Source organism: Numenius arquata, chromosome 2, assembly GCF_964106895.1.
Source record: "Numenius arquata chromosome 2, bNumArq3.hap1.1, whole genome shotgun sequence".
Lineage (NCBI taxonomy): Eukaryota > Metazoa > Chordata > Aves > Charadriiformes > Scolopacidae > Numenius > Numenius arquata.
The window spans coordinates 24,203,775-24,231,770 of record NC_133577.1 but is presented as its reverse complement, the minus strand read 5'-3'; the positions used below and the strand labels follow the sequence as shown (position 1 = coordinate 24,231,770).

At 38.6% G+C, this 27,996-nt stretch overlaps 2 protein-coding genes across 3 annotated transcripts in view; one reads left to right on the top strand and one right to left on the bottom strand.

Annotated features, from left to right (window-relative positions):
- Positions 1–2,887, top strand: part of B3GALNT2 (beta-1,3-N-acetylgalactosaminyltransferase 2) — a 29,851-nt gene extending 26,964 nt beyond the window's left edge. The window contains exons 12-13 of one of the 2 annotated variants that reach the window (XM_074168834.1): positions 269–425; positions 1,573–2,886. In XM_074168834.1, the coding sequence (XP_074024935.1) occupies positions 269–403 (135 nt within the window). In that variant the 3' untranslated portion in view covers positions 404–425; positions 1,573–2,886. Of the gene's footprint in view, positions 1–268 lie in introns of both variants that reach the window. The other variant, XM_074168833.1, reaches the window with a different exon arrangement.
- Positions 472–27,857, bottom strand: TBCE (tubulin folding cofactor E). Its single transcript, XM_074168832.1, has 17 exons — positions 27,737–27,857; positions 27,345–27,478; positions 25,332–25,416; positions 16,603–16,791; positions 15,386–15,474; positions 14,585–14,684; positions 11,505–11,607; positions 8,204–8,280; positions 7,852–7,947; positions 6,720–6,784; positions 6,568–6,632; positions 5,957–6,109; positions 5,162–5,315; positions 4,549–4,617; positions 3,441–3,500; positions 2,010–2,101; positions 472–1,757 (listed from the first exon to the last, which is right to left on the bottom strand). Exons 2-17 carry the CDS (start codon positions 27,442–27,444, stop codon positions 1,665–1,667), a joined length of 1,590 nt encoding a protein of 529 aa, XP_074024933.1. The 5' UTR covers positions 27,445–27,478; positions 27,737–27,857; the 3' UTR covers positions 472–1,664.
- Between the last annotated feature and the right edge of the window lie 139 nt (positions 27,858–27,996).

Here is a 27,996-nt window from a genome sequence, read left to right as displayed (position 1 = left end):
GATTAAAATCCAGAAAAAACTTCTTAAGATGTATTTAAAAGAAAATAACCAAAACCCCCACAAACCAACTCCCACCCCTCAAGTTCTCTGAATAGGTCTAGCAAATCAGAGCGGGCCACACCCCCCTGATTGGTGACCTTTGTGTGGAAAGTTTGTTGCTAGAAACAATGAAAATCTGATTTTTGGAAGTAAAATCTGTTGAAGACTAAAATCTTTGTAAGAAAACCTATTGAAATGGTTCCCTATCTAATGGTTCCCTATCTAACAGGATAGTCTCTGGTTGTGTGAGAAGACGTGCGAGAGTGGAATGCTCTCTTCCCCCCAGTATTCTCCACAGGAACTGAGAGAGCTCTGGAGATTAAAGGAACTGTGTGGAGACCCTTGTACATGTGAGGAAAGATGATGGACTTGCCTTGGAAAACAGGGTAACTTATAATGATCATGGAAAAATGTACATTTGGATTCATTCTTAGAATAAGGAACACTACGGTATCTTTTAATGTTGGGTTTCAACTAAAGTATAACAATATTTGCACATCCCTTTTGATAATTACAAGTGGACTGATACTATTCATTTTCTAGAGTATACATGTTGATCTGACAAAAACCAAACTGTTTAAGATAAACTTCCTTTTTATATAAAATCAAAGACCTACTTGTAATTAATAAATGCACATAAGAATGCCAACTAGCCTGTCTTTTGTAAATTAAAGTACTACTGATTTAACTCAGTATAGAGCCGTACCAGGATCCAGTGGAGAGCTGTGCTCAGCACCAGGGCATCTGGTAGATCTTGCTGCAGCAGGTTCTGTGCTGTCCGAGGGGCTGCCCTCATCTCTGCAGGGGCTGGGACAGCGAGGGGTTAGGAATTTATGTTTAGTTTGTTTATACCATTGTCATTTTAGATAAAAACAATATCAAAGTTTGCTTATACCAAATCTTGAAGTACTGCAAACTTGGCCTGATTAGGAAGGATTTCTGACGGTTCAATGTGTTATTAGATATGAAGCTGAGGGTACACAAGTGAAAGTAAAATAAGATGGAGGAACAGCACACTAAAGAATGTAAAATAAAAAGCGATGCCTTGCAGTATGCTGAGAACTTATTTATACTGTGGTATGTATGTTAATGCCGTAGGGTAGAATAAAGGTCTGACATGTTTTGACCTTAAATAGCCTAAGGCTGTGTAAATACGTCTACAATTACTGCTGTTTTACTTTGGTTTGCTTTAAGGTTTTTGGAAGTAGGTGAAAACAAAACCAGCAAGTAGCCTCTTTCAGTGCAGCACTAATTTTGCCCTATTATAAGCAAAGAGATCACAACTAAATCACGTACTCGGTTCAGTAAAACAAATTCTCGCTGCTGCAGTGGGAAAGTACTATGAAATCTTGGCAAAAGGCTTAACTTGAGTTTTATTTAATTGAAGCATTTAAGCACTATTTGGTATCTCTGAAGTAAGACAATTCTGCCAAAAGTAAATGCTTTCATGGAGACTGGCAATTAAGCTTAGGAGCTGAAAGTATTATTGTTTAGCCCTCCGGTGCCCTGTATGAAATTCACCTTCTCCCACAGGAGTGTTCAGGCACAGTCCGTGCTGTCTGTGGGCAGCCTGTCTTCTGCAGTTCCAGCGCCGGCTTTTCCTTCAGTCTACCAAGAGTCCCTTCTTACCACCGTACCAACACACAGTCTCCGTTTTCTATTGAGTAAAACTGCAAAGGCTTTAAGTCATTGTCTAATTCAACTTCTTTTCCTTCCAGCTGGAGTAAGAAAGGAAAAAAAAATCCTGATCAGACTTAAACTGAAATCTGTTCATGTAAACCAAATATAGATCAGGCAGTCGCAGTCAGGGAGGATCTGCTGTATTATAGGAATGAAATTAGGTCCTAAATTACAGCATGAAGACTGCCCTCCTTAAGTGAAATCAATTTCATTAAGTAATATTTTAGAACAAGCTATTGACCTTTAGCATATGCAGTATTTTATTGTTGCGTTACCCATTTTTAACTCACTTTAGAACTTTCATAGGACAGTTTCAGTTCTGAACCAGGAATTTTAAGTAGGCGATACAGCAATCCTTTGACCCTCTGAATAGTCATAGACTCTGTCAAGGGGAAAGAAAGAGAAGTTATTAGAAAAATGCTGCTGCTACTGAGCTGTAGCCAAGTACCAGTGTTTCAACTATACTTGCTTATAGCAACGGTGAAAGGCTGTATTGCTGCTTCAGTTCTAACACTGCAATAATGTCTTTTGTACCTGAACCCATAACTGCTAATATCAAGTTGAAAATGGTTTAATCTCTGGTGGATGGGACAGCATGTGCTACTAGGGTTTAAGCGCTTTGATCCCGTAGACCAAATAATTTACCTTTTTTGAGTTTGTATTTACTACTTGCTAAACTAAGTGACCTTTGGGACACACACCAGTCAGGTTCTGACTACTTGGATCTGGTGACTGTTCCTTGAAGTTTTCGTTACCAGAAATTGGCTTTCCCAGCACAAATAAATGGATGTCACTGTGGAACTAGTGCCATTCTTAGAAATGGTATTACATTAACTAGTCCCAAACAAATTGCCAGCAGAATTGTAGAGTGGTTTATATTATGAAGTCAGTTACACGAAGGGATATTTTTTGTAATGGATCTTGAATGAGTAAAATGTAGTTTGTTCCAGAGGTGATTCTGGTGTTTGCAATAGATATACTCAATATTTTGGTTGAACTTTCACTTCTTTTGAAGCTTTATCTAAAGGCACAGCAATAGTGAGTTATTCCTGTAATACCACACATTGTACTTAGACAAATATTTTTCTATCAATCAAACATTTTTGTAAAAGCTGTATCTATCTGATTTTATGCAACTTGTGATAATAAATGTGATTTTTATTTTAGAATAAAGCTTGAGTAAGTCTTTTCTCTCAGACTCCGTTCTGACACATCTTCCCGAAACACCAGTTTGATCTAGAGCAAAGTCTCACTACGGACACTAAAACTTCAAAAGACAAATTTGATACAGGTCAGAATTAGGTTTCTGACTTAATGTATTAGACACTAGACCTCAGTATCTAGAACTGCAGGTATCAAGGAACTCTTGTAGTTGGCTCTTACAACTTCAAGTTCTTGTTATTTGGTTAACACATCCACCAGATTTCATACCAGCTAATTAGCCTTTGATTGCCTCAGACATCTTAATCGTGAAACCGGCAGCAGAGTCATAAGACAAGCATCACCTTTTAATTTTTAAGCTGGACTGAAAGTAAGTATGAAGATCAGAAAAATAATGACTTTTTCAAACAATTTTTCCCTTTGTCATTTCTATATATGACGGAGTCTTCAGGGAAGAGTCTTCTGGAGCTGACAAACCAGAGGCAGCTGCCATTCTTTAATACAGTTATTTGAAAAGGAGCAACAAATCAACTGCTTAAACACAAGCCAAGACCTCTTACCTGGTAGCTTCTTCTCTACTGGTTTCTGTTCAGGGTTCTCAGGACATTTAATTGTTAAAGCTTAAGGAAGAACGGTGAGGCATTAGTGAATGAACAGAGTCTAGTCTGTTTTTATCACAAATTATTTCCCCTAGCTCAACCTGATCTTCTAAAAAAGTTTGGATGATAGCCTGTATCTGAGCGGTTAAGATAGCTTTTATAGTCATTCTCTACAAAATTAAAAGCTATTTTATTAAAATAATCAAGTTTTTATTCGTCTTTGGTAAAATAGGGAAAATATTTTAAAACTTCCTCCCTAATACTTAACACATTTTTAGTCAAAAGGAGCATTTCCCTAACATTTCTTGATTTCTAGTTACTTTTTAAAATAAACTACAGTAGAATGAAGACTGCTTACATAGTTTAAAACAGGTTTTTGACCCTCAATGGCTTAAAATCCCCGGACAAGCACATGTTAAGGAAGTTATTAGTCTAATTCTTTTACAGAGATTAAGAGACTCATCCTTAAAAAAGGTTTCTATTATGTCTAGCCAGCTAGATTCTTTGTTCTAGTTAGTCTTCTGCCTAAATGTATTACAGTGTAATGCCTTAAAATACTATTATTTTGCTCATGGAGTAATAAAAGGTTCAGTTCAAAACAAATCAGCTGTAAGTTGGGGCTGTAACTCTGTAACCTACTTCAATATGTAGACAGCCCCAAATACCAAAGCTACCCCTATTTGTCTTGACTGTCTCAAAGTTAAGAAGTTATTAAAAAAAAAAAAAAAATCAGAAATCAGTGCAGCCATTAAGGTTAAAATCTCAAATGTCTTCTGTAGGGAAGCCATTCACAGTGGCAGAATAGAGTATTGATTACCTCTATTCTCCATTAAGTCTTAATTAAGAAAATCATTCTGCTGGGGTTGGGGGGGGGAAGAGTACACAGAAGCAGGTATCTCGTCAAGCTCATTGAGACACGCAGTTCAGAGACACAGAATTACAAGCTAGAATTCTGTGATGTCTCAAAGGCTTTTGAACCTTTTGTTCTCCAGAAACACCCAGGAAACACTAAGCTTGTAAAATATTTTAAATGCAGAAGGAACACTGTTGCCCATTTCTGGCCTCTTACTCAGAAGCTGATTTTTCAGAGTCAAAGGCTGTCGTCCCTTCAGTTCTCCTTCTTCAGGTGCACCATATTCTGCAGAAGGGAGGAAAGGGCATGTAGACATGAACTTTCAAAGACTAAAACTCAACAGCAGCCCCAAGAGCACAGCAGTGTTGGATGAGGCACAAGGCTCTGCCTCAGCTCCCTGGGCAGCAAGAACACAGAGGGCAGAAAGCAGTAGGCTCCTGCATCGCTAAGTGCTGCAGACATGAGCCTTGCTCAACTGCTAGAGCGTTCTGGAGGGCGCGCAGGCACGTGGGAAGGGGTGGAGTAGTTGACAGGCACGTGGAGGTGCTGCTTAACATTCCCGCTTTAAAAAAGCCCCAGTTGGAAAAGCTGCAGATGCTCACGGGTGCCATCCCTGGGGCAGCAGTGCCCAGAAGGGTGCAGTACTATGGGGCTGCCCCGCAGAAGCAAAAGCCATTCGCACGCAGGCCTGCCAACGGCTGGGCTCGCCTAAGGCAGTAGAAGCACACGGAAAAAGCATCACGGGGGAGGGAAACTGAAGAGAGCCCGGACCAGTGCTGCCACAATGCCAGACGTGAGGAAATGTTAATTTTACTGTGCTTGTACTTACTAAGACAAAGCGATAGGTATCTGGGATGGGCAGCAAGAAATTCTTCACTTGGTTTGTTTTTCTCTGGGTTGCAATTCCCCCCAGCTGCTAACCAGTCATTTCCAAATATTTTGCGATAATCAAGTTCTGCTCCTTTTCTTTCAGCAGGAAGGATCTGTACTGACACAGAAATGGCACATAATATAATTATACAACTTTCCAGAGAAGAGAAATCTAATTAATGACACTGACTCCTTGCTCTTACTTCACTGTGTTCTAATGCTCCCAAGAATCTTACAAGCCCTAGCTCCACGTACTGACTGCTCCATAAATGAATATCTAAGCAAAGCCGTTACTGTATATGATGACATCAGACTGGGGTTTTTTTGTAGCTATGGAACAGCTGCTGCTTCTGCTCTCTTTTATGATAAACAGAAGTTGGATTTGGTTTAGATAATGCTATTTTCCTATTAGAGAAGGCAAATGCCTGTATTACTGTCACTGAAACAGATTCAACTACGTTGCTTTTTCTTTTTTTTTTTGGCCAGAGTATGGTTTTTGTTAACAGTCCTGCAACTTCAACACGCCTCAGGCACCGTTCCTCCATCTTGTCTCCACTGAGTTCGCAGCCTTCACAAAGAGGGCAGGATCTTGTCACCCTACTGAGTGCCCCACTGACTAGGTAATGGAACAGTCGGCACTTTACTTTTCCTGCACCCAAACTAACAGGAAGCTTAGAAGAAACTGAAAACAATTTCTCAAGTAATGATTTAATCTTTTCCCCAGATTCGTGCAATTTGTTGAAATATCACGTACCTCAGACTTGTTCAAAACCTCCAAACCTCCAATTTTAGCAATAATCAGCTGTCTCAGGGTCTCTGGGTTTTTCTCTGTGTCCATGACGGGGTTATTGTGACACTGCAGTGACCGCAAACTTGGCAGTTTATCAAGCTCATTGATCGATGACCACTGAAATGGAAGGGAACAGTCTTTTGAGGAAACATAGAATATAGTTCATTTCAGACCAATACACAGTAAGATTGGCTTTTCTTGTACAAAGACCGTGACTGAAACTATTCTTCCGGAGAGCAGAACCGGGTACTTTCCTCCTGGTCATCTAGCTGAGGAAAAACAAACGAAACAAAAAAAAAAACAACTGAGGAACTACTCAGCATTTCAGGTCATTCTGTGAGAGGAATTATGGGGTAGCAGAGGGCTATGACTTGCTACCGTAAACATGTTGAACTGGGAGGTTAAGAAATGTTTTTAAATTTTTAAATTATGCCTCTGTGTTGATCAAAGTATTCAATAGTTGCCTCCGGATCTTACATATACAATAAAAGAAATTTTAAAAAAGCAAATTGCAAGTTACTCTTAAACAAAGCTACACATCTTTACAAAATGTGAAACTATCACAATTAACCTACCTGTGATATTTTATTGCCATTTATTGCAAGGCGTTTTAGTGAAGGAAACATTTTAGTCTTGCATCCTAGGAAAAAGAGTAAATACACAAGACAATAGTGAAAACCTTAAATAAACAGAATGGTAAAGCTATAAATAAATTACTTTTACATACCAAATCCAGCATCGGGAAAGTGTATAGAAGATATTCCAGTGTTTCTGAGTATTAGCTGTTCTAATCTGAAATTTAATTTATGTAATAATTAACTGTACATGGCACGGGGAAGTTTTTTGTAAAGAAATACTACCTCAGTTTTTTTAAAAACAAAAATCTAGTATCTAATAAACTTCAGACATGATGCATAATCACTGACAAATGAGCAACAGTTTCACAGACAGTACCCAGACTTCAGCAGAGTGTTCAGAGAATGAATTTTTCAGAGAATAAGTGCAATAATCTCAAGCTTTCAAAATGGCTCCTGGATTTAAATGGTGTGACTTTCCAAACGATTTTTTAAAATAGCCTGTGGCTATTTAAAATCATGGCTGCTATTCTGGTGTACAGTGCAAGACAATAATTCTGCAAATTAGCAAAACTATTGTATTAGTCCCACAATCTTCCAGTCACTTTAACTGAAGTGCTTAAGGAACACACACCTCCTTTCCCTGGATGGTAGCCCCAAAGCCAGGAGTCACAGCTCAGGCCTGGAATTACCATAAAGACACTGCGATAAACCAGAAGAATCTGTGTAAGGGGCTTTACCACAGATGTTCTTTTGAGAAAGTGGAAATACATTTACTCAATGCAGTATGGGAAGTATACAGCTTGGGTTTTGGGTTTTTTGTTTGGTTTTTTTTTTATTTTGTTTGTTTTTGGTGGTAGTGGGTTGGCGGCTGTGACGCTACTGAGGAACCTGCATTACACTGTCACGGTCAGAAAACCGTTCCTAAGAAATGACTTCCATAGCTCCTTTGCTTTGCCACTCCACACAAACTCCACCGTCCTGGCACCTTGGATAAAACCCCGAACACTAATACAAAAAGAACTTAGTAATGTGATAAATCACTTTAATTGCATAAGTATATAATGAAAACCTAATAACATACAGCTTAAGAATGTGTTATTATACAACAAAAATAAGATTATATTAAAATAGCTCAATTAAATAATTCAGTTACTCTCCTCAAGAGGGCAAAATGCCTCTATTCCGAAATCCTACAAATCTTCCACACAACATCAATACTATCATACTTTAGTCAGCAAGGACTAGGGAGATAAATATCCAGGACAAAGAATTCCCAGCTACCTGGGGAGATGCGCTATTAGATGCAGCTGATTTCCATCCAGTAACTGGTTGTCTGAGAGGTCTAACAGCTTCAGGGTCTGCAGGACATTATCCGGCCTGCCATGTTGGGGAAAAAAAAAACACAGACGCAAAACATCTGAAGTTACTTGTTAATGAAAACACTAGTTGTCTAAGAATATAGCTGCATGCAAATAATTGTGCATATTTGTAAATGTTTTGAAGTACATCACCTGAAGTTTGCATCATTTATTTTACAATTATGTCATGGTGATGTAAACATTACAGGGATGTAACTTTATCTGCTATATAACTTTGCGGTGCATCAGTCACAAAGGACTGACGAGTTACTCACCTTTCCAAAACCGTAATATTATTAGAAGTAAGGTACAATTCTTCAAGTGCTGGCCATCCTGGAGCACAAAGAAGAACCTAAGAGCAAAACTTTATTTAATATAACAAAAGTTGGGGAAAATTATTCCAGAAATTATACTTTATGCAGATTTCCTCAGAACATGTTCAGAACAAGCCACAGCTCCCCAAAACAGAAAAAACAAGTATTACGGATTGCCTGGCCTTCCCTTTCTTCCAGCTGTCTCCTTCCTGTGTCTGGATCTATCAGCACAGATGACATCAAAGGGGTTCGGCACAGTGACAGGACTTACAGGTCGAGGCTTGAGGCTGGGAGCTGCCTCACCTCAGACTGGGTGACCTGGAAACTGAGTTTATTTTATTCTGTAGGGTTGGAGTGATCAGATTTTCCCTACGGTGAGGTGAGGAAATGGCAGGATATACTTGTCTGCTAAAGTTCTGGAACTTCTGCACATCTCATCAGGTCTGACAGACTTTTTAAATGTCTTAATTTATCAGAGCTTGAAGGCTTCTTTGTCATGGGACTGCGCCAGAACATGACACCACTAAAAACCAAGAACTGCATGGTCAGCACATATCCTGAAGTTTTCAAGTACTCTAAAGAAAACAAATTAGTTGAAAAAGGCTACGTATTTTTTGTATTTGATGTATTTGTTTGAAATCTTGTGTCCTGAAATTACATTAAAACTATTTTACTTAATACAGATTTATTTTTTGCAACCATCTACAGCAGATAACATAACTTTTAAAAATAAGCACTTATTACAAAGTGACAGAAATTGCTGGCATAAATCCCAGTTTTGTATGCAATTGTGACAGTGTCAAAAATTTTGCAGTTCTAGCAAAAGGAGTTCCATAAGCACTGAACTGACTGGTTTTCTACAGATCTGTGCCTGCGAGTTGCAGATTTTTTTTTTTTTTGCTGAGGTTTTTCTTGCGTGTATTCTCCAGAGTCAAGTTAAGCATGAACTCATCCTACCACTCCTTCCTTGGTTAGGAAACTTAGAGGGGCTCTTTCCTCCACCTAATTCCTATTTTCTTGGACCTTGTAAATAATACACTATTTTTAAAGCCCCATCTCTTTTCAAAATGCATTTGAAATTGGCCAGGAGATTCAAAGTTTTTGAGATGCAAGAGCACAGACATACACATGCACAGCATAATGGCCTAATGCTTGTTTTTACAGGAGGTTACAAAGCAGTAATGTTCAGAGATCTGGACAATCAAATTTATAGAATTGTCTAGGTTGGAAGGGACCTTTCATTGCGTTCAACCTAACACTGCCAAAACCACCACTAAACCACATCCCTCAGCACCACATCTACACGTCTTTTAAATACCTCCAGGGATGGTGGCTCAGCCACTTCCCTGGGCAGCCTGTTCCAATGCCTGATAACCCTTTCCGTGAAGAAATTTTTCCTAATATTCAATCTAAACCTCCCCTGGCGCAACTTGAGGCCATTTCCTCTTGTCTTATCACTTGTTACTTGCTACAATTCAATCAGTTATTTATATAGCTAACCAATTCTCCTATAAATGTCCACTATCCTAGACACCAAAAAGCCTCCTTTCATCAACATTCTCTCTGTTACAGCTGTATGAAGTTATACAGCTGGATGCATATATAACTGTTTCATTATATATACAATACCAAATATTAGCACAGATCTCTTCAAGTAGTGGCATATGATTTGGGGCTCAACTGCGTCACACCCAAAAATATGAAACATCATCCTGCTGCCATATCCGTAACACGTGTAAACTTACAAACTCGCATATAACTTTTCCCACTCCAGAGCAAGAGTAGGAAACAGCAGTATTTTATCTCTTTACTTTGGATAGTTTCCCTACGTCAACAAGACAGACCAAAACAGTTTATCAACTAGTGATGAGGAAGCATGAAACGAAACCTGCAGAGTCAAGAGAAATTAGGTGCACATTCACCACAGAGAACCTCTGGGGGATTCCACCACAAAAGCCCTGCGTTGTGATGGATGGAACAGAAAAACTACACAAAACTCAAGTATCAGAAGACTTTTCAATAGACTGACCAAATGACTAGAAAATTGCCAAAACCATAGGATAGTCACAAAACAATTCTAAGAAACTCAAATTGCTGAATTTTTAACTATTGCTTAAAACAGCTTCCATACAGAAACAAAAATTCACAGATCTGACACCCTGACACCGAATTAACACTCAGGAAAGGCCGGGGGCTTGTGGATAGCTGGTGGGGAGGCGGGGATGAATTGCCAGTGGAATAGCCACAGCTGATCAAAAAAAAAGAAAAATGGAAATCCAAGACCTATTGCAAAAGAAATAAGACAACAAGAAACAACTGTCACCACGCAAGTCCCTGATGTTCCTATGTTTTCATTCTCTTTATTCCAGGAAGCAAATAATATACATGGGAAAGGCAAAAAGAAGCTTAACATGAATCGTCAAAGCTACGAAACAGAGAATAGCTGTTCTCAGTTGCTTTCATATAAAATATTGGGAATTATTAAATGAAATTATCAGGCAGCAAGATTAAAGGCACAAAGGGTATTTTTTCACACAGCACATGATGTGCATATAAAAATTTTCAAATGGGTTCTTAATACCGTTAGATAAATCATGAAACAAAAAATCCACAAAGATTAATTAAATACAGATATATAGTCTCCAGCTCAGGAAGCCGCAGAATTCCAGATTACTTTATAACAAGCTCTTACCACATGCTTGTCTTTTGCCTAGAATTTTTCCCAACTACTTGCTACTTGCCAGTGTCAGAAACATGATCCTGCACCTCTGCTCTAACCCAGATTTTTCTTTCACCCTGTATAATAGTAGATTATTTTATAAATATAAAACCTTAGTTTGGAAACAGAATGACAAATATAACATTACGGTCTAAATGCTGAAAAAGAAAAAAATGTTTTTGGAGCTATGAATATGAATTCATTAGTCTCAAATGCATTAATTCGATTTCTAAGTAAATGCTTTCTAACTGTAAGATATTTTACAGGACCTGTTTCCCCCCTCAAAGGGCTTTATCGTGACTTGGTAATTTACAAATGTAGATGAAGTTAAATGTTTCTTATTAGACTCCTGTGCCAATGTACTTCCTACATTATGTAGGAACTGCATTAGTTACTACGTAACTAATACAATTACCCCACTGCACCTTTTCTAAGGATGATTACATTTCAGTTGAATAATACAATGCATAGAGGCTTATTGTGCTTTCCTTGCCTCAAAAACCTAACAATATAAATAAAAACAAACCCAGGAAAGGTTATTACCTCTGCCCATGTTATCTCAGTTTGATTAAGTGCCAGAATCCTCAATTTTGAAAATACGCTGGATGCAGAAGTTGATGTAGACGGAAATTTCATTTTGTTTTCACTGTGTAAAAGGAACAATTATTAGCATAATGAATAATTGCATTTCTTTAAGTGACTAATTTGGAATTATGCATTAAAGACAAAAAACAATTTATACAAAAAATTTAAATAGTCACTGCCAAGGTGTCATATATTTCAAAATATTATAAAATATCCTTCTAGTTATATTCAAGTGTACTCTTTCCTCATTTAGTTTCCTATTTCATGAATGCATAGTTATTCATCTGTGGCCTCCTTCCTTCTTTTTCATCCCGTAAGCTTTGAATATGAAAAGAATGATTTTTATTAATATTAAATGAAACCAAGTCAGATTTTGGGCTTAAACTCCTTAGTGTCAATTGAAAATAAAGAGCCTACATGACTATCCAGACTCCAGTAGAACAAAAGGATGTAAAATCCACTCTCAGCAGCAAAATATCACTATAAAATAGTTAAAAGATTCTCAGATCTGCAGTCTTTAAATTAGTTTTTATTACTCATCCCCAAACAAATTTTTTTATTTCTTTCCTAAGGTCTGATCTATCTGCATATTATGGTAAAAATCTCTCAGTGTAGTTATACCTACATACTTACAGGTTAAATTTCCCCATTTAAACAAGCTCTTGGAGAGCTGGTGGATGCCTAATCGGTTTCATTCCTCTTCCAACCTTCCTTACACAAAAAATTCAGTAACAGACTTATCTGCTAATGCCTTTCTTTTTTAAAGTAAACAGAATGTCAAAACAATAAAAACAAATTCAGACTATTTCTGTTTGTAGTCATAAGTATCAGATTCCAGCATCAATCCCATTTTGCTTTTTGATTTTATCACAAATAACTTCTGAAAACCCTTCAGTCTAGACTACACTTCTCAACAAAGAAAAACTGAAAAAAATTATTCTAGGTCAATTAAAATAAATTCTCTGTACTCCCATGCATGCTGATAATAGATAATGACAACATATGCTCTAGGCAAAGTTAGATTTACAAATAACACCCAGGTTGCAAAGAGCTGTTCAGTGCTAAATATTAAAGAAAATAGAACACCTACAACTATTTAAAAAAATACATCTTTGTCACATTAACTACAAGAACAAATACAAAAACTGAGGTAACTTTTTTATTAAATGAATTTGGTATACATTTCAATTTAGCTTACATCACTTTCAATCATTGTACAGTACACACAATGTGACCACAATGAAGGCTTTGGAAGCTGCTAATCTCAACACAGTTCTCCAAACAAACTCTTCAAAATAAAAAAAAGTTGGATTTTGGGTTTCTGCCTTCAGTCCTATTGCCCTGCTGCCATCTTCAATGACTAGTATGACCTCCAAAACAGCTGAACAACTCTGCTTAAAGAGTCAGCAAAGTGTTAATCTTGACAATAGAACAAACTTCCTTAAATTGCAGCTCTAACATTAACCTCTTAAAATTAGTGGTTTAGGATGCTACCTATTTACAAAGTTTAATCCACTGTGTTAGTTCACACCAGAAAATTATTCTGGCATGTGCTAGCTACAGTGTATAGGTGTGCAGTAGAAATGTTCTTTATTTTTAAATTATTTTGTGAATTCTTTCTTGTTTTGATGGAGTTGCAGCTTTATTTAACAACATCCTCCCTCCTTTTCCAGTGTCATCACTGTACAAAAGATCTTCCCCATGATCTGTCACCACGATCCACAGTTCTTATCAGCAACATTTCAGGACAGGAATAGAGTGGGTCTTGGGATACTTAAGGTTTGGTTAAAGCATTACAGGTATTTTTGTTTGGTGTCAAGGCACTTTTGGCAAAGCATAATTCTTAAACAAAAGTGGGCTCCTAAATAAAGACTTGCCTGGGCAGTCAGAATATATCAACAATAACGAAAACCAGAGATAAAGTCTTAAGACACCTGGAATGATTTTAAAAGAAAATGAAAATACATTTACTTTAAGTTTTTCTATATAGAAAAAATTTTCTGAGCTCATGAGAAAAACCCAGACAGGTCTGCAAACCCAGAAGGCAAACAGATAGCTACTGCTAAACCTAACTAAAAAAAGCTAAGTGAGATTTTTAAGTGATAAGGACGTGTTACTACTGCTTTCACAGACGACACGCAAGCTCCTGCAGCAAAGCCACCTCAAGGTCTTGGCTTCTTCCGAGGGGTCTGTCTGCCAGTGGAGTCCCCACACCCTGCCGGTGCCATGCAGTCCCTACGCACAAGTACCCAGGGTCTGACCTGCTGCACATGCACACGGCAAAATTGGCTACGTCTGCTGTGAAGCTGGTCTCCCTGCTGCAAACCAGACACACTGCACACACGCAATGCGGATGCACAACATCTTAAGTCAGTTCTGCCTTGGGGCAAACTAAGCTTTAAAATCAAGAGAGTTAATTATCTTAGACATCACAGGGCATCTTATCACACTGTAAAGTTTCTATACTCCCCGTTTCCTTATTTCTATAAAAGTATTCTGAGGAATTTTTTTTTTACCTTTGGTTTAACTGCTTATAAAAGTCTACAGCACCCTGTATAAATCTGTAATGCATTTTAATTCAGTCTCCCTAGCCAACAAACCAATTTCCATGAAAATGATGAAATCTGTTACGTAGAACACATTGACAAATGCCTAAATTCCTGTAAATGTTTAATGGCTGAAGTCTGTATTCTGTTTTTCAAAAACTGTGATTTTTTTTTTAATTTTACAAAACTCCAGTCAGCATTCATCTGTCCCAAGCACTCCTCCAGAATTTAGTTTTACATAGATGCAAAGCTCCAATGGTTCTAGTCTTTCCTTGAAAAGGGATGTCTGAAAAACGTAGCACACATACAAGCTGCTTAAGGACAAGATTTAAAAAAAAAAAAAAAAAAAAAGGTATTTAAAAACTTAGCTCCCATTAAAATGAGTATTGAGGCATCCAGTTACCTTTAGAAAGCTGACTCAGTATCTAAAAGAGACTCTTCTTTTTTGTCCCTACCCCAAAGGAACAGAAACCCAAATATGAATGTTTATACCTGATATTAAGTGTTTCCAGATTTTGAACTTGAGAAGCAATAGCTGTTACTGTCTCCCAAGATGATATCAGATTTTTTGATAGATTTATATGCCTGATATCTGAAATTTCATGTTAAGAAAAAGAAACATCACGAATCTGAACTTCCTTTATCAGAAATTAGAATTAGGGTTTGGTTTTGAACCAAATAAAGAGAAATAGATTACATTAAGAGATACTTGGGTTAAGAGATACTACTGCTCAGTTACAGCAAATTTTATTTTGATTTGTGGTATAGAAATGGCTTATAGTTTTATAAAAGATCTTAACTTTACAAATCCTTAAATGGATTAATTTCTGTATTGACAGGAACTCTCATCTGCCCTTATAATGAACAAATAATACCTGCTTTGTACTTCCATAACATCACTATAACATGCAGTATATTGAATACATTATTTATTATATATTGGAAACCTCTGGTGCCTAGAGAACATATCAGTTGTATTTTTATGGGGTTACCTATTCTAGAGTTAAATTAAAAAAAAAAAACAAACACATTGCTGGAGCCTCTGAAATTGCAGTCACAGTAGCAACCTATGACAATATTTCTATTTTTATCCACAATTTGCATTCCCTCTCAAAAATTGCAGACATCTACTTTTTAACCCTGTAAATATTGCATTAAGCTTCTAAATATAAACTGCAGTTTAAAAAATTTTTAAAATAAAAGGATACAAATATCATTCATTGAAGTGAACACTTGGAATGCTAAAACATGTCGTTTATTTGCGGTATCATGCCATATAACAAAAAAGGATACTAGCACATGTTCTGCTGATTTCCTCCTTCTGACCAGCATGGCTCACTGCACACTCACGCACTGAGATATCTACCAGTTGGTTCAGTCGGCTACATGAGAAAGAACATTCTGTTAAGTAATCTTCAAACAGAATAGATACATTATAAAAATACCTGGCTGTTACAACTAAATAATACCCTCTTCATACATATCATCTCCTTTAGAATTAGCAGTGTGCAGATTGCTACATTGCAGTGTCTTTCCTGCTCAAAACCAGACATTTCTCCTCTATTTTTTGCCTTTACATTGCTACTACAAAATAGGTCTGGTTGAACCACAACCCTCACCCCCCTCAAAAAACGTAACCAACTCTCATCCAACTGAAAAAAAGAGTGATAAAACAGATAAAATATAGCTCTGCAAATTGGAACTCAATTAGAGGTTCCAAGTTAAACAGGTTTCTTGTAATACTTTTTGCAAGAGGTTCCAAGTTACTTGGTCATTCTATGTATAACTTATCAAAAAGAACGAAGAGTATTTTTGACTGCTTAGTACCTTCTGGGAGACAAAGGGAGAATAGCTGTGGAATATCAGCTCAGGAAGAGACTGCCACCTACTGAACCGATACCTCTCTACTGCTGGAGGTCATTAAAACTCCATCTATTACACATCATTAAGTTTCTTTCTTTCTTTCTTTCTTTCTTTCTTTCCTTCTTACCCTTCCAGATAAGTGAACATGACAAACTGACCGAAAGACTTCTTCACTAGCAGTACAGTGATGTTCTGCTTTCCCTCTCTCAGTTACGAAGTCACTACTGATATGAGTAAACAAGGATGAAATTAAATCCTAATTTCAATTTTTTGAAATTATTTCAATTAATCTTAGTACAATACTAAGATTAAAATATATCTATTTTAAAAGGACCATGCATGTGTATAATGATATAATGATAATTTCTCTCACTCATTCCTTCCCAAATATCATCACCTCCTACTTTATGAAATCAAAATGAAGATTGTGAGGACATAATCTCAGTTCCTATCCATAAACCAGGTAAACTATGAAGCCACAATAGGGAGATTTCTTGTCTCTTCCACCATAGTGCAGTTTGGCTTACTTTGAGAGATATGACAATATTATATGCAAGACAGTCAGCTTCCTTTCCTTACAGTTGAACTACTACTTGACTAATGAACCACTAAGAGTGTTTCTCAAGATTTTCATATATTACACTTGCCTTTGTTGTTCTGCAATAGAATCCATGCCAACAAATTCCACAGTCTTCTTTCCAAATACTAGTGTATTCTCTGTCCCGTGTTGAACATCTTGCTCATCACCCAATCCATACCGATTCTTTACTGCAGTAAGAAAATCTACTCCAAAATTTGCCTTGTTTGGCCGGATAAACGATCCTCCTTTAGGATGCCTAGAACAGAGCAGCCAGGAAAAGGTGAAATGTGAAAAGTTATCATAAGAATGAACAGTCTCAAATGTAGTAATTATCACGTTTTTTAAATACTTGGAAGCAAAGCAGTCAAAAGGCAATTCTACAGGCTGACTTTAGACATCACTGTTCCCTGTCAGTGAGACCAGGTAAGACTGCCAAGTATCTTTGAAAGTATTTGACCAACAGGTTCACGTTGTGAGATGCTACAAGGACTGAAGCACCAGATCTCCAACTGTACTTACACATGAAAATCACAATGTCAGTGCAATTATTAGAAATAACTGTTCTGTTGTTTCCAAACTCATTATGAACTCAGTTCTTCCAAAAAATTCAGTTTCAACCTATGGATAGACATAAAGTTATCTAAATCATACAACAAATGTGTCCGGAGTCTTACCATAGCCTAAACCCCGTAACAATACTCAGACTAGTCATTGCCTCATTATATTTGACTAGAATAATTCACTTGTAATACTAAGAGAATGCAGCCTTGTCCTCCCATCCACACAAATGACACAAGATGCAAATTGTACCACTTGGAACTCTTACACAAACTCAAACCTTTAAAATTTCTGACACTAACTTGGTAACAATTTTGAAACTGAATATTCAACACACTTATCCAGCTAATGTATGTCCTATGAAGTTTCTTAGTTCTTCTTGAGCACTGAAAAAACTTTATGGCATGACAATTTCTTGCCATGTAATTGCTTTGACAATTTCTATCAGAGTTAGTAAGGAAACACAGTATTCTAGGAAGAACTGGCAGAGACAAGTTGTGGGAATGGTATCACAGAGCAGATGGAGGATCTGATAGGAGGATGAGCCAGAAAACAGCAGGAAGAAAATTGGTAGTTACGATTACCTATCTGCCTTCCAGCTGAGAAGAGTACAGGCTTTGGCTGGAAAGTACCCAGGAGGAAGAAATCACTTATGTAAATAAAACTCCTCTTTTCAAAACAGCATGTAAACGTCAAGGGGCTAATTAGCAAACCATAATACAAACCACTAATGCTACAGAGTTCAAAATTCTCTCAGAAAAATGGTAACTAGAGAGCCTGAATTCTATTAACTATTACAAGTAGATGGAATAGTTTGGGCACCATATATTCATATTTTTATTTAAAAAAATCAGTACTGGAAATTGCCTGTGTCAGTTTAATTCATTAACATTTCTAATACTTATTTAAGTACTCTCATATCCTAAAGAAGGAGCTGGGTAGAAACTAGGTATTATTTATTTACTTTAAAAATAAGTCTAAAACTAAGTTTAGAGCACAATGATTACAAAACAAGCAGAAAGAAATACTCTTAGAAAATGTAAATCCAGTATTTTCATGTTCAGTAAGCATTTTCAATTATCTACATTTTTAATCCAGTAACCTTCTCTTAAGTATTGTCTTCCATTCCTTTGAAGTTCTTCATCGCTTGCAAACATTTGGGTAATTTAAATGTTAAACTTCCTTAAATGTAAAAATTATATGACTTTTTTAACACCACTTCTTAAAACAGTAAATGACATTTTCACTATCTTAACTGTAACATCTCTTACCTGTGAAGTGTATCACTTTTGCATTTAATTAAGTCAAACAGCTTCACAGATGGCAGATAGTGCAGGATTCTACTTGGGGCTCTGGAAAGAAGATTCTTGTTTATCTGTTATTCACCCTAGGTCCTGCTGTATGTTTATTCTGATATTTCCCTATCATCTTGATTCTCCCCATTTTGTCATCGCCATCCCTCTGCACTTAACAGTTCTGCTACTTTTCTTCTTCTGCTCTCCCCAAACCTCTCACCAGAGCTAATCTAGACCCCCACATCTGCATCTCTCCTGTCATGTCATTTAACCCTGGCATAGCCAAGCCCTTTGAGTCTCTCCATCACTATACCCACTCCTAAGCCCATTTCTGTCCTCACAGGTCACCATTTCTATTGGCATCTCTTTCCTCAATGTCTTTGCAGGAGCCAGTTCTATCCCTAGGAAAAAACTCAAAGGAAACTAGCTCCTTGCCCCTTGTCATTTGAAGCTACAGGAAAAGTATGGTCCTTTTCTCTCTCAAGACACTTCTATTTTTTATTTTGATCATAGCAAGATCATAGGGTTTCTGCCTCCTGTTCCTATGACTTCCAAGCACTATGGATACTATCTTATCTAACCAAATCTATCTAACCAAAATCTATACCCAAATCCATTCCACAGCCCAAGTTTGTTTTTCAGTTCCATTCTATTAATTTGATCTACTTTTTCAAGAACTGTCACAGAGAAGGACAGAAAAGGACACTGCGATAGGAACCTATTTTCAGGCAAAATGATTGTGTGTTCAGGGACAGAGGTCACTTACCTGTAACTCGTTTTCCCTAAAATACACTGCCTGTATTAATTTTCACACTAGGGAATATGAACTGTGCAGTCCACATGTATACATCAAACAACAATGTACAGCACCTGGACTCATGAAAAAGCACACCTATTAGCAATCAAGTCTCCATAACTGGGAACTAAACAGATAAATCCTAATCCAAAGAGTCATCCAGCATGCATACCATGAGATGGAAGAAACTCGGACTACTGATCAACCCAATTTAAGCTGAACATGCAGAAGTCCGAGAACAGGGATTTTGCTCCCATGCATGTAAAATGCCCTGCAGCCAGGACAATGCACTGCGCAGAAATGAAGTGGTAGAAGATATGTCCCCATTTCCTTAAGAAGAAAATCTGAAATATGCCCAAGTGGGTCTCTGACAACCAGCTGGCTCTGATTAATACTGATACTTCTTACCGACTCGTAAAACAGACCCCAGTCTCAGAAGCCAGCTTGTAGGACACTTCCTATTCGTGACGCAGTAGCCTGAAGCAATACAGCCCATCTGCTAGCATGCTCAGAGCCCTTGAAAGATATTGATTAAAATTTAGATTACCTATCAGCTTCCACTGGTTAACCACTTCCCTGAATAAAGATGAAATTCAGCATCATTCTTTGCTAATGTAAAACAAAGTGGTGGCACTATTCATCATTACAGGTACACGACGGCTCTTCATATGCCAGAGAAATGTCACACACATACACTTCTTGGTACCTGAAGAATAATACAGTAGTACATAAACTATGTTCTACCAACAGTTACACGTTTTAGCTGTCTGACTGCAAAAGCAAGCTTCTGAGCCAAGGACAGAGATCTCAGCTTTATCAGCCTAGACAGTCAAGGTGGATGGAAGGACTTCTTTGCCCAGAACTGGCTGTTTGCAATGATTATCGTGATGACCGGGGCACACACACTGCAAAGCTCATAAGGTATCATAAAATATAGCCAGTTGAATCCATGCACATCTTTTCTGGATAGGCTCTGAACAGATCTCTTCCTTTTAGGGAAAGGTGCTCAACAGACCAGACTTCTTTTACAAAAATCTACACATTGCAGTAAAGAAAACCCTTCGAGTTTTAGAACAGTCTGTGGCAGCTGTGGCATCAAACAATGCTTGTAAGTGACACCTAACACTAATCTGTGATGGTGTATCAAGTTCCTGACTGCACAGCTGAAGCTTTGCAAACACCAGCAAGTACTTGAAGTTCTTGCAAGTTTACTTTAGTCAAACAGACATGACAGCTGAGTCTGAGCTTTCACAAAACAAGGAAAGACAGACAGACATCTGCAGTTCCAGATGCTATCTTGAAGTTCCACTGGTGCACAGGACATGTTTCAATAGTGGTTAGGGACAACAGTTTTGTTTTAACACTGTTCTACTGACAGCAGAGAGCAGAAGTCTCTGATGGGTACAGCGACACAATCAAAATTTCCTAACCAAGACCTTCTGAGGCTAAAATGAATCCTGGAAATGCATTCCCCCTTTGCTAAACAGCAATCACTCTTTCTTCACAGATGCCAAAATTATATTGACATCTTCTTGTAATTGAAGAGTTTGTCTGTGCTCTAAGTAGTTATTCCTGGAGGTGAATCTGTCATTCTTGAGGAAGAGAGAGTGTAATTTAATATGAACATAAGTTTCATGCAAACAATAACATTTCATTGGTCACATTGCTGTCTGTAAATTTAAAAACATGTCCATATGCAACCTTTAAAACTCACTGAAGAAGGAAAATCTGAAAACATGTAATGCTTTTGCCAGGATAACTTGGTATTTCAGGACTATGCAAATATACAGAAGTGAAAGTTCCCGCCAGAAGAAAACTTATTAAATAAAAGAGGGGAAAAAGGCCACAAAGATCTGAGAAGCAATTGCAATTCTGCCAGGCAGAAAACATCACAGAAACAAGCTTTACTATACTTCCCTCCGTTTCTGTGGCTTGCTGTGAAAGTCAAACCCGGGGAAACAGATTACAATTTAATACAGTCAATACTTCTAGTAATAGTATCTGCTGAAATATCAGGATTCCTCTGGAAAGCGATCTGGGAAGAACAAAACATATTCCTCAGTGGGGGCAGGGTGTGTTCCTTTCAGTTATGACTCAGAGTACTCTAAAAGTGTGATACAGCAGAATGTTACTCCCATCTTGCGAGGTAAGCAGAGAAGTATGTTACCTACTGCTGGGGAATCCACACATCTGCCCCAGGAAAATGGCAAGGATAAAACCAGCTACTAAAATAGCCATGCCTGTGTAAACACTATGTGTGAATGGAATACCCAAAACTGACTGAGGAGGGCTAAGGAGGAAGATGACTCTTCTGCCAGATTAAAGAGGGCAGGAGTCCCATTTGACAGGAAGCATAAAAGCTTGAACATCTGTAACTGTGGGGAGACAGAAGAGCGTACCAGAGCAGCAGTAAAAACCTGGTTTGATGCCATCACAAGTCACCCCACCAGCAGCAGATCTCTGCCCAGGCCAGACAGAGCTGCCTCCTGGTCAGATGTGGAGGTGAGACAGTGCCCAGCAAGGACAGGCATCATGAGGAGCAACATGTACACCCAACATCTAAGTGCACACGTGTGCCCTCGGGGGTGCTTTCTACCAGCATGCATGTTAATAGACTGGCGGAAGCAATGCAGGGACACAGAAGCTGGAGCACCCACATCTCCCACTTGCATTCCCAGGGGAGGCGCGTGTTCTTGTAAGCCCCATCTCCCAGGGGAGCACGCGCGTATAACTCTGTGAATGGGTTTGTGGGATAAGAACTTATTTGAAATCATACTCATGTTTCAAAAGCTGTACATAAATTTTAACACTTTTAAGGCTTGATTACTCCTAATTTCTCTTGAGGAACTGTAGGACACAGTTTATTTTAATTATATGATACACTACTGTAACTGGCAGCTAAAATAATAGCTTCCTCTGTTATTAGGAAACAAGACTTTATTATCACGAAAAAAAATTCACAAAAATGCCACTAGAGTATGCATTGCCATTTCCAGCTAATCCAGAGTTGATAAACATGCTCATGATGTCAGCATATTTTGAAGCATGGCTGTTTTGTTCTTTGGTTCTCATATTCTTAAGAAGTTTAATTAGCACCACATGATATAGGACCCAGATAAATGTACTGCCATGAAACATAAAAGTTCAGGTCATATTTCCAAAAAACTACAAAGACAACATACAGCTGTAAGCAGACCTACTGATTTATCCAAATAAGGACTCAAAGAAGATTCTCTGGTAATGAGAATCTCAAAATCAATTTTGCTGTTCTCGTATGATCTCATTTTGAAATGTAATTCTGCAAGATTTTTTTTGAAAATGCATTCTTTTCAAAATTACCTTAAAAAGAATTTTAAAATGCCCTTTAGTTGCATTTGTTTACAGTACTAGCTACTCCATCAGCTGCTTCTGCTTATCAGAATTCAGGGAGCAAAGCAGGCTTGTAAGCAAAGGATACTACTGATAAGGTTTGAGGGGAAAAAAAATAATCATAATTTTAATTTTATGTATGTATATACATTATATAAAGAACCATAATTCCCCCCCCCCCCAAAACAGTAATAGTAAAGAAGTGACATTTTAGGTTTTGGGGTGGTTGTTTTATTTTTAGCATCTTTTTGATAAAATAAGGTAAGCATTTTTACCCAACATCTGCCTATATCTTCACAATTGGTACATGAATTACAAACCTATCTGTGAGTGATGGCTGACTGGCTGACTGCTAGAACTACTATTTATTCTCTTAGTCTCCAGAAGGACTTTCTCTGAATGGAAGGAAGCAGAGTACAAAGAACAGATACTGTAAGAATAACATGTTTAAAGATCACAACATTTGAATTTGTTACGGGTATATGCAGCTTCACTCAAAGAGTTGACTCTTACAACAAGAATTGAGATCAGCATCTGAGATCTCATCTGGGAGCACACTAATGGTTGCTAGAAAAGCAAGAGTCTATACCCATGTCTATAAATATTATACACACACAAATGTAAAGCATTCAAGTTTCTGAAAAACCATCCACAACACGTTCAATTGCTTCTTCTGTCCAGAGAGGTTCAAAGTGGCCAGCCAATTACTTTTATTATTATTGCTACAGCAGAATATAACTAGCTTCAACTAAATTCAAAGCATTTAAGAAGCAACTTCTGCTAATACAATCATTCAGAAGACATGGTTGCTCTGAGACCATAATCTCCAATTCTTTAGTTAAGAAAAATCCAGCAATGTTGAATTTTTTCTTGCATTAAGTGTGCTTATCCTCTTTTAAGTATTGCTTTATTATTATTATTTTTAGATACAATGAAAAAAAAAATCCAGTCCTCACAGGTGGATTTTTTTTTCCCTTTATTTGTTTTTCTAAAGAACAGATTTTGTTTTATCATCTCATTTTCTGATGATGAGGTAGGGCTTCTACCTTACACAAATGTAGAAGTTAAGAAGATCCAGACTAAGAATTCTGATTTGCACTACTGAACGTTATCTATTCCTTTCCTGGCTTTGCCTGTTTGGCTACAGGTAAAGGATAGTAATTCCAGAAAAGATTTCAAAATAGCTACTTTTTAATTTAGAATTATTTAATAGATAAATTCTTCTTCTGATTTAATCCAAGACCAAACAGCTCTACTTGCTGGCTTGAGAACAACTTTGATCTGAACCGATAGTGAAGTAGCTTCTTTAAGAAGTCCTGAACTGCTGTCAGGTCTCAATATAAATACAGCGGCCTCCTTTGCTATGTCAAGGAATTCCATTTATCTCCAGAAGACCTTTTGGCAGCAGCAAAACTAGACCTGCTTTCTCCACAGTATAGAAATAATCATTTTAATCTGTCTTTTTTTTTCTTCTATGTGACATTTTACAGCAACCGTTCTAAATCCCTTCCATATCATATTCAGATAGGAGAAAGTGACAAGACTCATCTGCTCAGAAAAATGGAAATGATCACAATTTTCACAAGGTGAAAACATGTGCTCAAAGGTTAACAACGTATGCACTGTTACTACATGCTTTTAATGATTCCTTTGGAAGAAATTCTCGTAACAAGTTTTCTCTGTTGAATCATCCATTGAGAGTATGTACAAACACACCACCTCTGGCTCTGGAAAAATCTTTGAACCATGACTAGCCAAAGCTAGTGAGACTCTGGAAAACTGTCACCATGTACTTTTCTTATTCTTTCACACTTCTCCAGTCATCTGCTATTAGCCAATGTCAGAGGCCGGAAACTAAGCAAGACACATCTTTGGACTGACTTCATCCAGCTATTCTCACAACTTTCATTTACACTCAAGTTGAAAAAACAAAAAAGATTATTTGCTCATCCTCTCATTGATAGCTTTAACTTTCTCAAGATAATTAATATGAGGGATTAATTTCAGAGAAAAGTCTCCTTACATTTTCCAACAAACCAAAGCAAAAAACCATACAAAAGCAAAACCACAGACAACTAATTTATTTTCTTGGTTTGTCACTTCCTTTCATGTTTTCAAAACCCTTCTATTAATTCTGAATGCTCACTGTCACAACATTTGATTTATATTAGATTCATTTCACTTGAATGAGCATTTGAACAGTTAGGAACAAACCGTAATCAAACCGCCCTTTTACAGTTATTACCAGCCTTGGAAAGTAGGAGGTGGAAAAAGACCTAGAAATCTCTCCATTTCACCTCATTAATGTAAGACTGGCTGTGATCCAGTGGTCAAAACAAACATCCATGTAATGCCACATCCTTCCTCCAAAAGCTGCCAACAGAAAATGGTTGGGAAAAACATGACAAGAGGGCAAGTGTTTTAATGATAGAGCCACAAAACACTCTCTCATCCTTCACCACTTCAGTGCTGAGGAACTTACTGAGCTAGCAGCCCTTAGCATTTAGAAGCCATTGATGACTTCTATTCTATGAATTCATCCAGTTATTTTTTTTAACTCACAAAACTTTTAGCTGCTGCAGTATCTTCCGACATGGAAATCAACAGCTTGCTGCTGTTAGCCTCAACCCTAGAGTCCTGTATCCCCCAATTTCAAACATGTTAAAGGCTCGAGTCTTTAAACTTAAATGTAATGCACGTACATACTTTAAAAAAACACACACAGCTACACTGTGTTTTGTCAATATGCATGACATGCCGCACTGTGAATTAACTCACCTGCACTTAAAATACTGTGTTCCTTCATAGGTACCATCATGCTTTCCTCTCTGAGGATCATCCCATTCCACACCAAGCCAAATTCCTGAAAAATATAGTAGATAGATTTTCAAATTTATTGCATCATAGCCATACAAATCATGGTTGGAAAGAACCTCTGAAATTTATCTAGCCTAACCTTCTTTCTCAAAGCAGGAGATTATCACCAGCACTAAATTTGGTCAGCCAGGTAAGTCTTTACCTAACCAGATCTTGAAAATCTCTAAGAAGAGAAAGATTCCAATTTGTCTGGGTTGCCTATTCCAGTACTACATTACGTCTGTAGAGAAAAAGATTTTCCTGTTGGCCAATTTGAACATTTCCAGCCAGAGTTTGTGGCCATTTTCCCTTATTATATAATCTAATACTAGTAAGAAGAATTTGGGTCTGTCACCTGTGTAACCATCTGTCAAACAGCTGCAGGCAGCTATTAGACACCATTTAATCTTCTCTTCACCACAGTAACCAAAAGCCCAGAGCCCTCAAACTCTCTCCACAACACACGTATATGGGTCTATGCCCTTGACTACCTTGGCAGCCCTCCACTGGATCCTCTCGAGTTTATCCACATCCCTCTTGAATTGGGATGGTCCCAAACCAGACACATTATTCCAAGTGTAACCTTATAAAGAACCCCTGTACCCAGAGGGGAATAACAGATTCCTTTGATTTGTTTGCCATGTTCATTGTCCTAAGGTAACCCAGTACAACACATACCGCGCTTGTGACAAGAGCTCACTGTTGGCTCATATTCATGACAATATCCACCTTAACTCCCAAGGCCTTTACAACAGACCCTATGGGTTGCTAGTGCTTACCCGTCTGTACGGATACATGGGTTTATCTCACACTACATGTGGAAGTTTATCCTTCTAGAATCTCTTAGCCCCATAAAGTTCATAAAGCTTGCTCTGGATTGCAGTTCTACCTTTTGTCTCATCAGCGCGTTGAGGGTGAACGCTGTTCATTATCTGAGACGCCAATGATTATGGTAAACAGTACAGACCCCAGCCTTTATTTCTGTAGTACTCCTGCACTACCAGATATCAAGTAATGGGTTACCGCTCACTCACTTGACAGACCTGTGGACTTTCAACCCACTTAGTAGTCTATTCATCTGGCTTGTATTTCTCCAGCTCTCAAATAAAATTCTTTACAGAGACACTGTTAAAAGACTTACTAAAGTCTAGGAATATTACATCCCCCATTCTCCCTTTGTCCACATTTCCAGTCATATCATCACAGAAGGTAATCAGGTTTGCCAAGCACAACTTGTTCTTTACAAACATCAAGAATTCCAGACTACCATCTTGTCCTTCGTAGGCTTGGAAATGGGCTCCGAGGGAACATGCTACATGATCTTTCCAGAAACTGAAGCGAGGCTGATGAGTCTACAGTTCCCTGGTATCCTTCTTGCTTCTTCCACAATCGTATGCAAGGCTAGTCTCCTTCCAAGCATCAGCAATCTCCCCACCCTGTCACCACAATTCTTCAAAGATGACATATAGTGCTCTCTCAATCAGACTGATCTTTCAGCAAGCTGGGCTGAGTCTTATTTGTCCCAATGAATTTGAGTATGTTATCAAAGGTGCCTCTAGTCTGCTATCTGCTGCTGCTGCCTGTCTCTCTCCTTCCCAGACTATGCCAGCGCACAGACATCAGGGATCAGGCTGTTGGTGAAAACTAATGGAAAAAAGAAGGCACTAAGATCTTCCCGCTGTAAGAAAAAGTGTAACCAATTCCAACCAGATGTACTCCTTATGCTCCTTTTGACCTCTGATTTCTACAAAACCCCAACAACTTACCTAGGTTAGAAGTTGCCATATTTACACAGGAAAAATGAGGAAAAAACCAAATTGTAAATTGTCATATTCTACTTGACAATATTAATTTTTTTTTTGTTTTAAATTAAGAGAGACATAATTAGGATTTTGAAAACAACTATTAAATGTAAATTTACTCCTGTGACGTTACCTGCTGTAGGAGGAACACTGCCAAGGTAGCGCACAGTGGCGTACTCCGTGCCACACAGGAGTCTGCGACCCAGCGCATCGGGGGGCACCCAGGCAGCCATCCCGGGACAGCCGAAGCCCCAGCGACCGGCAGGCCTGCAGAGAGAGAGGCGACACCCTTCACGCACACAAGTCACCGCCTTCACGGCCTCCCTATCCCGAGCTGCCTTTTCACTGCCCAGGAGCACGCTGGGCTCCCGAAGCTACGGTTTGCCCTCCCAGCGCCACCGCCTGCCGCTCCCGCATGCCCCCAGCGCTCCCCCCGCCGCCGCCGGAGCAATCCCCACGACGCAGCTCTCCGCCGCCCTCTCTGCTGGGGGCGAAGCAGCGGCAGGCGGCGGGCAGCTGACGCACCGGGCGGGAGGAGGAGGAGCAGTCCCGGGCCGGTCCCACACGCCTGTCCCTCTCCGCACCCGCGCCTGGCGACCAACCGCCACCACCACCGGCTCCAGGCGCAGCCGGCCCCACCAGCCCCTCTTCCGTCCTGAGCAGATTGACAGCTGTCACCCCGCCCCGGCGGGCCTATTGGCGCGCTCCCATTGGCTCCGAGACCCTAGTGCCGCCCTAGCTTGGCCGCTATTGGCGTATCTTCGACCGCGCTCAACTCATCGCAG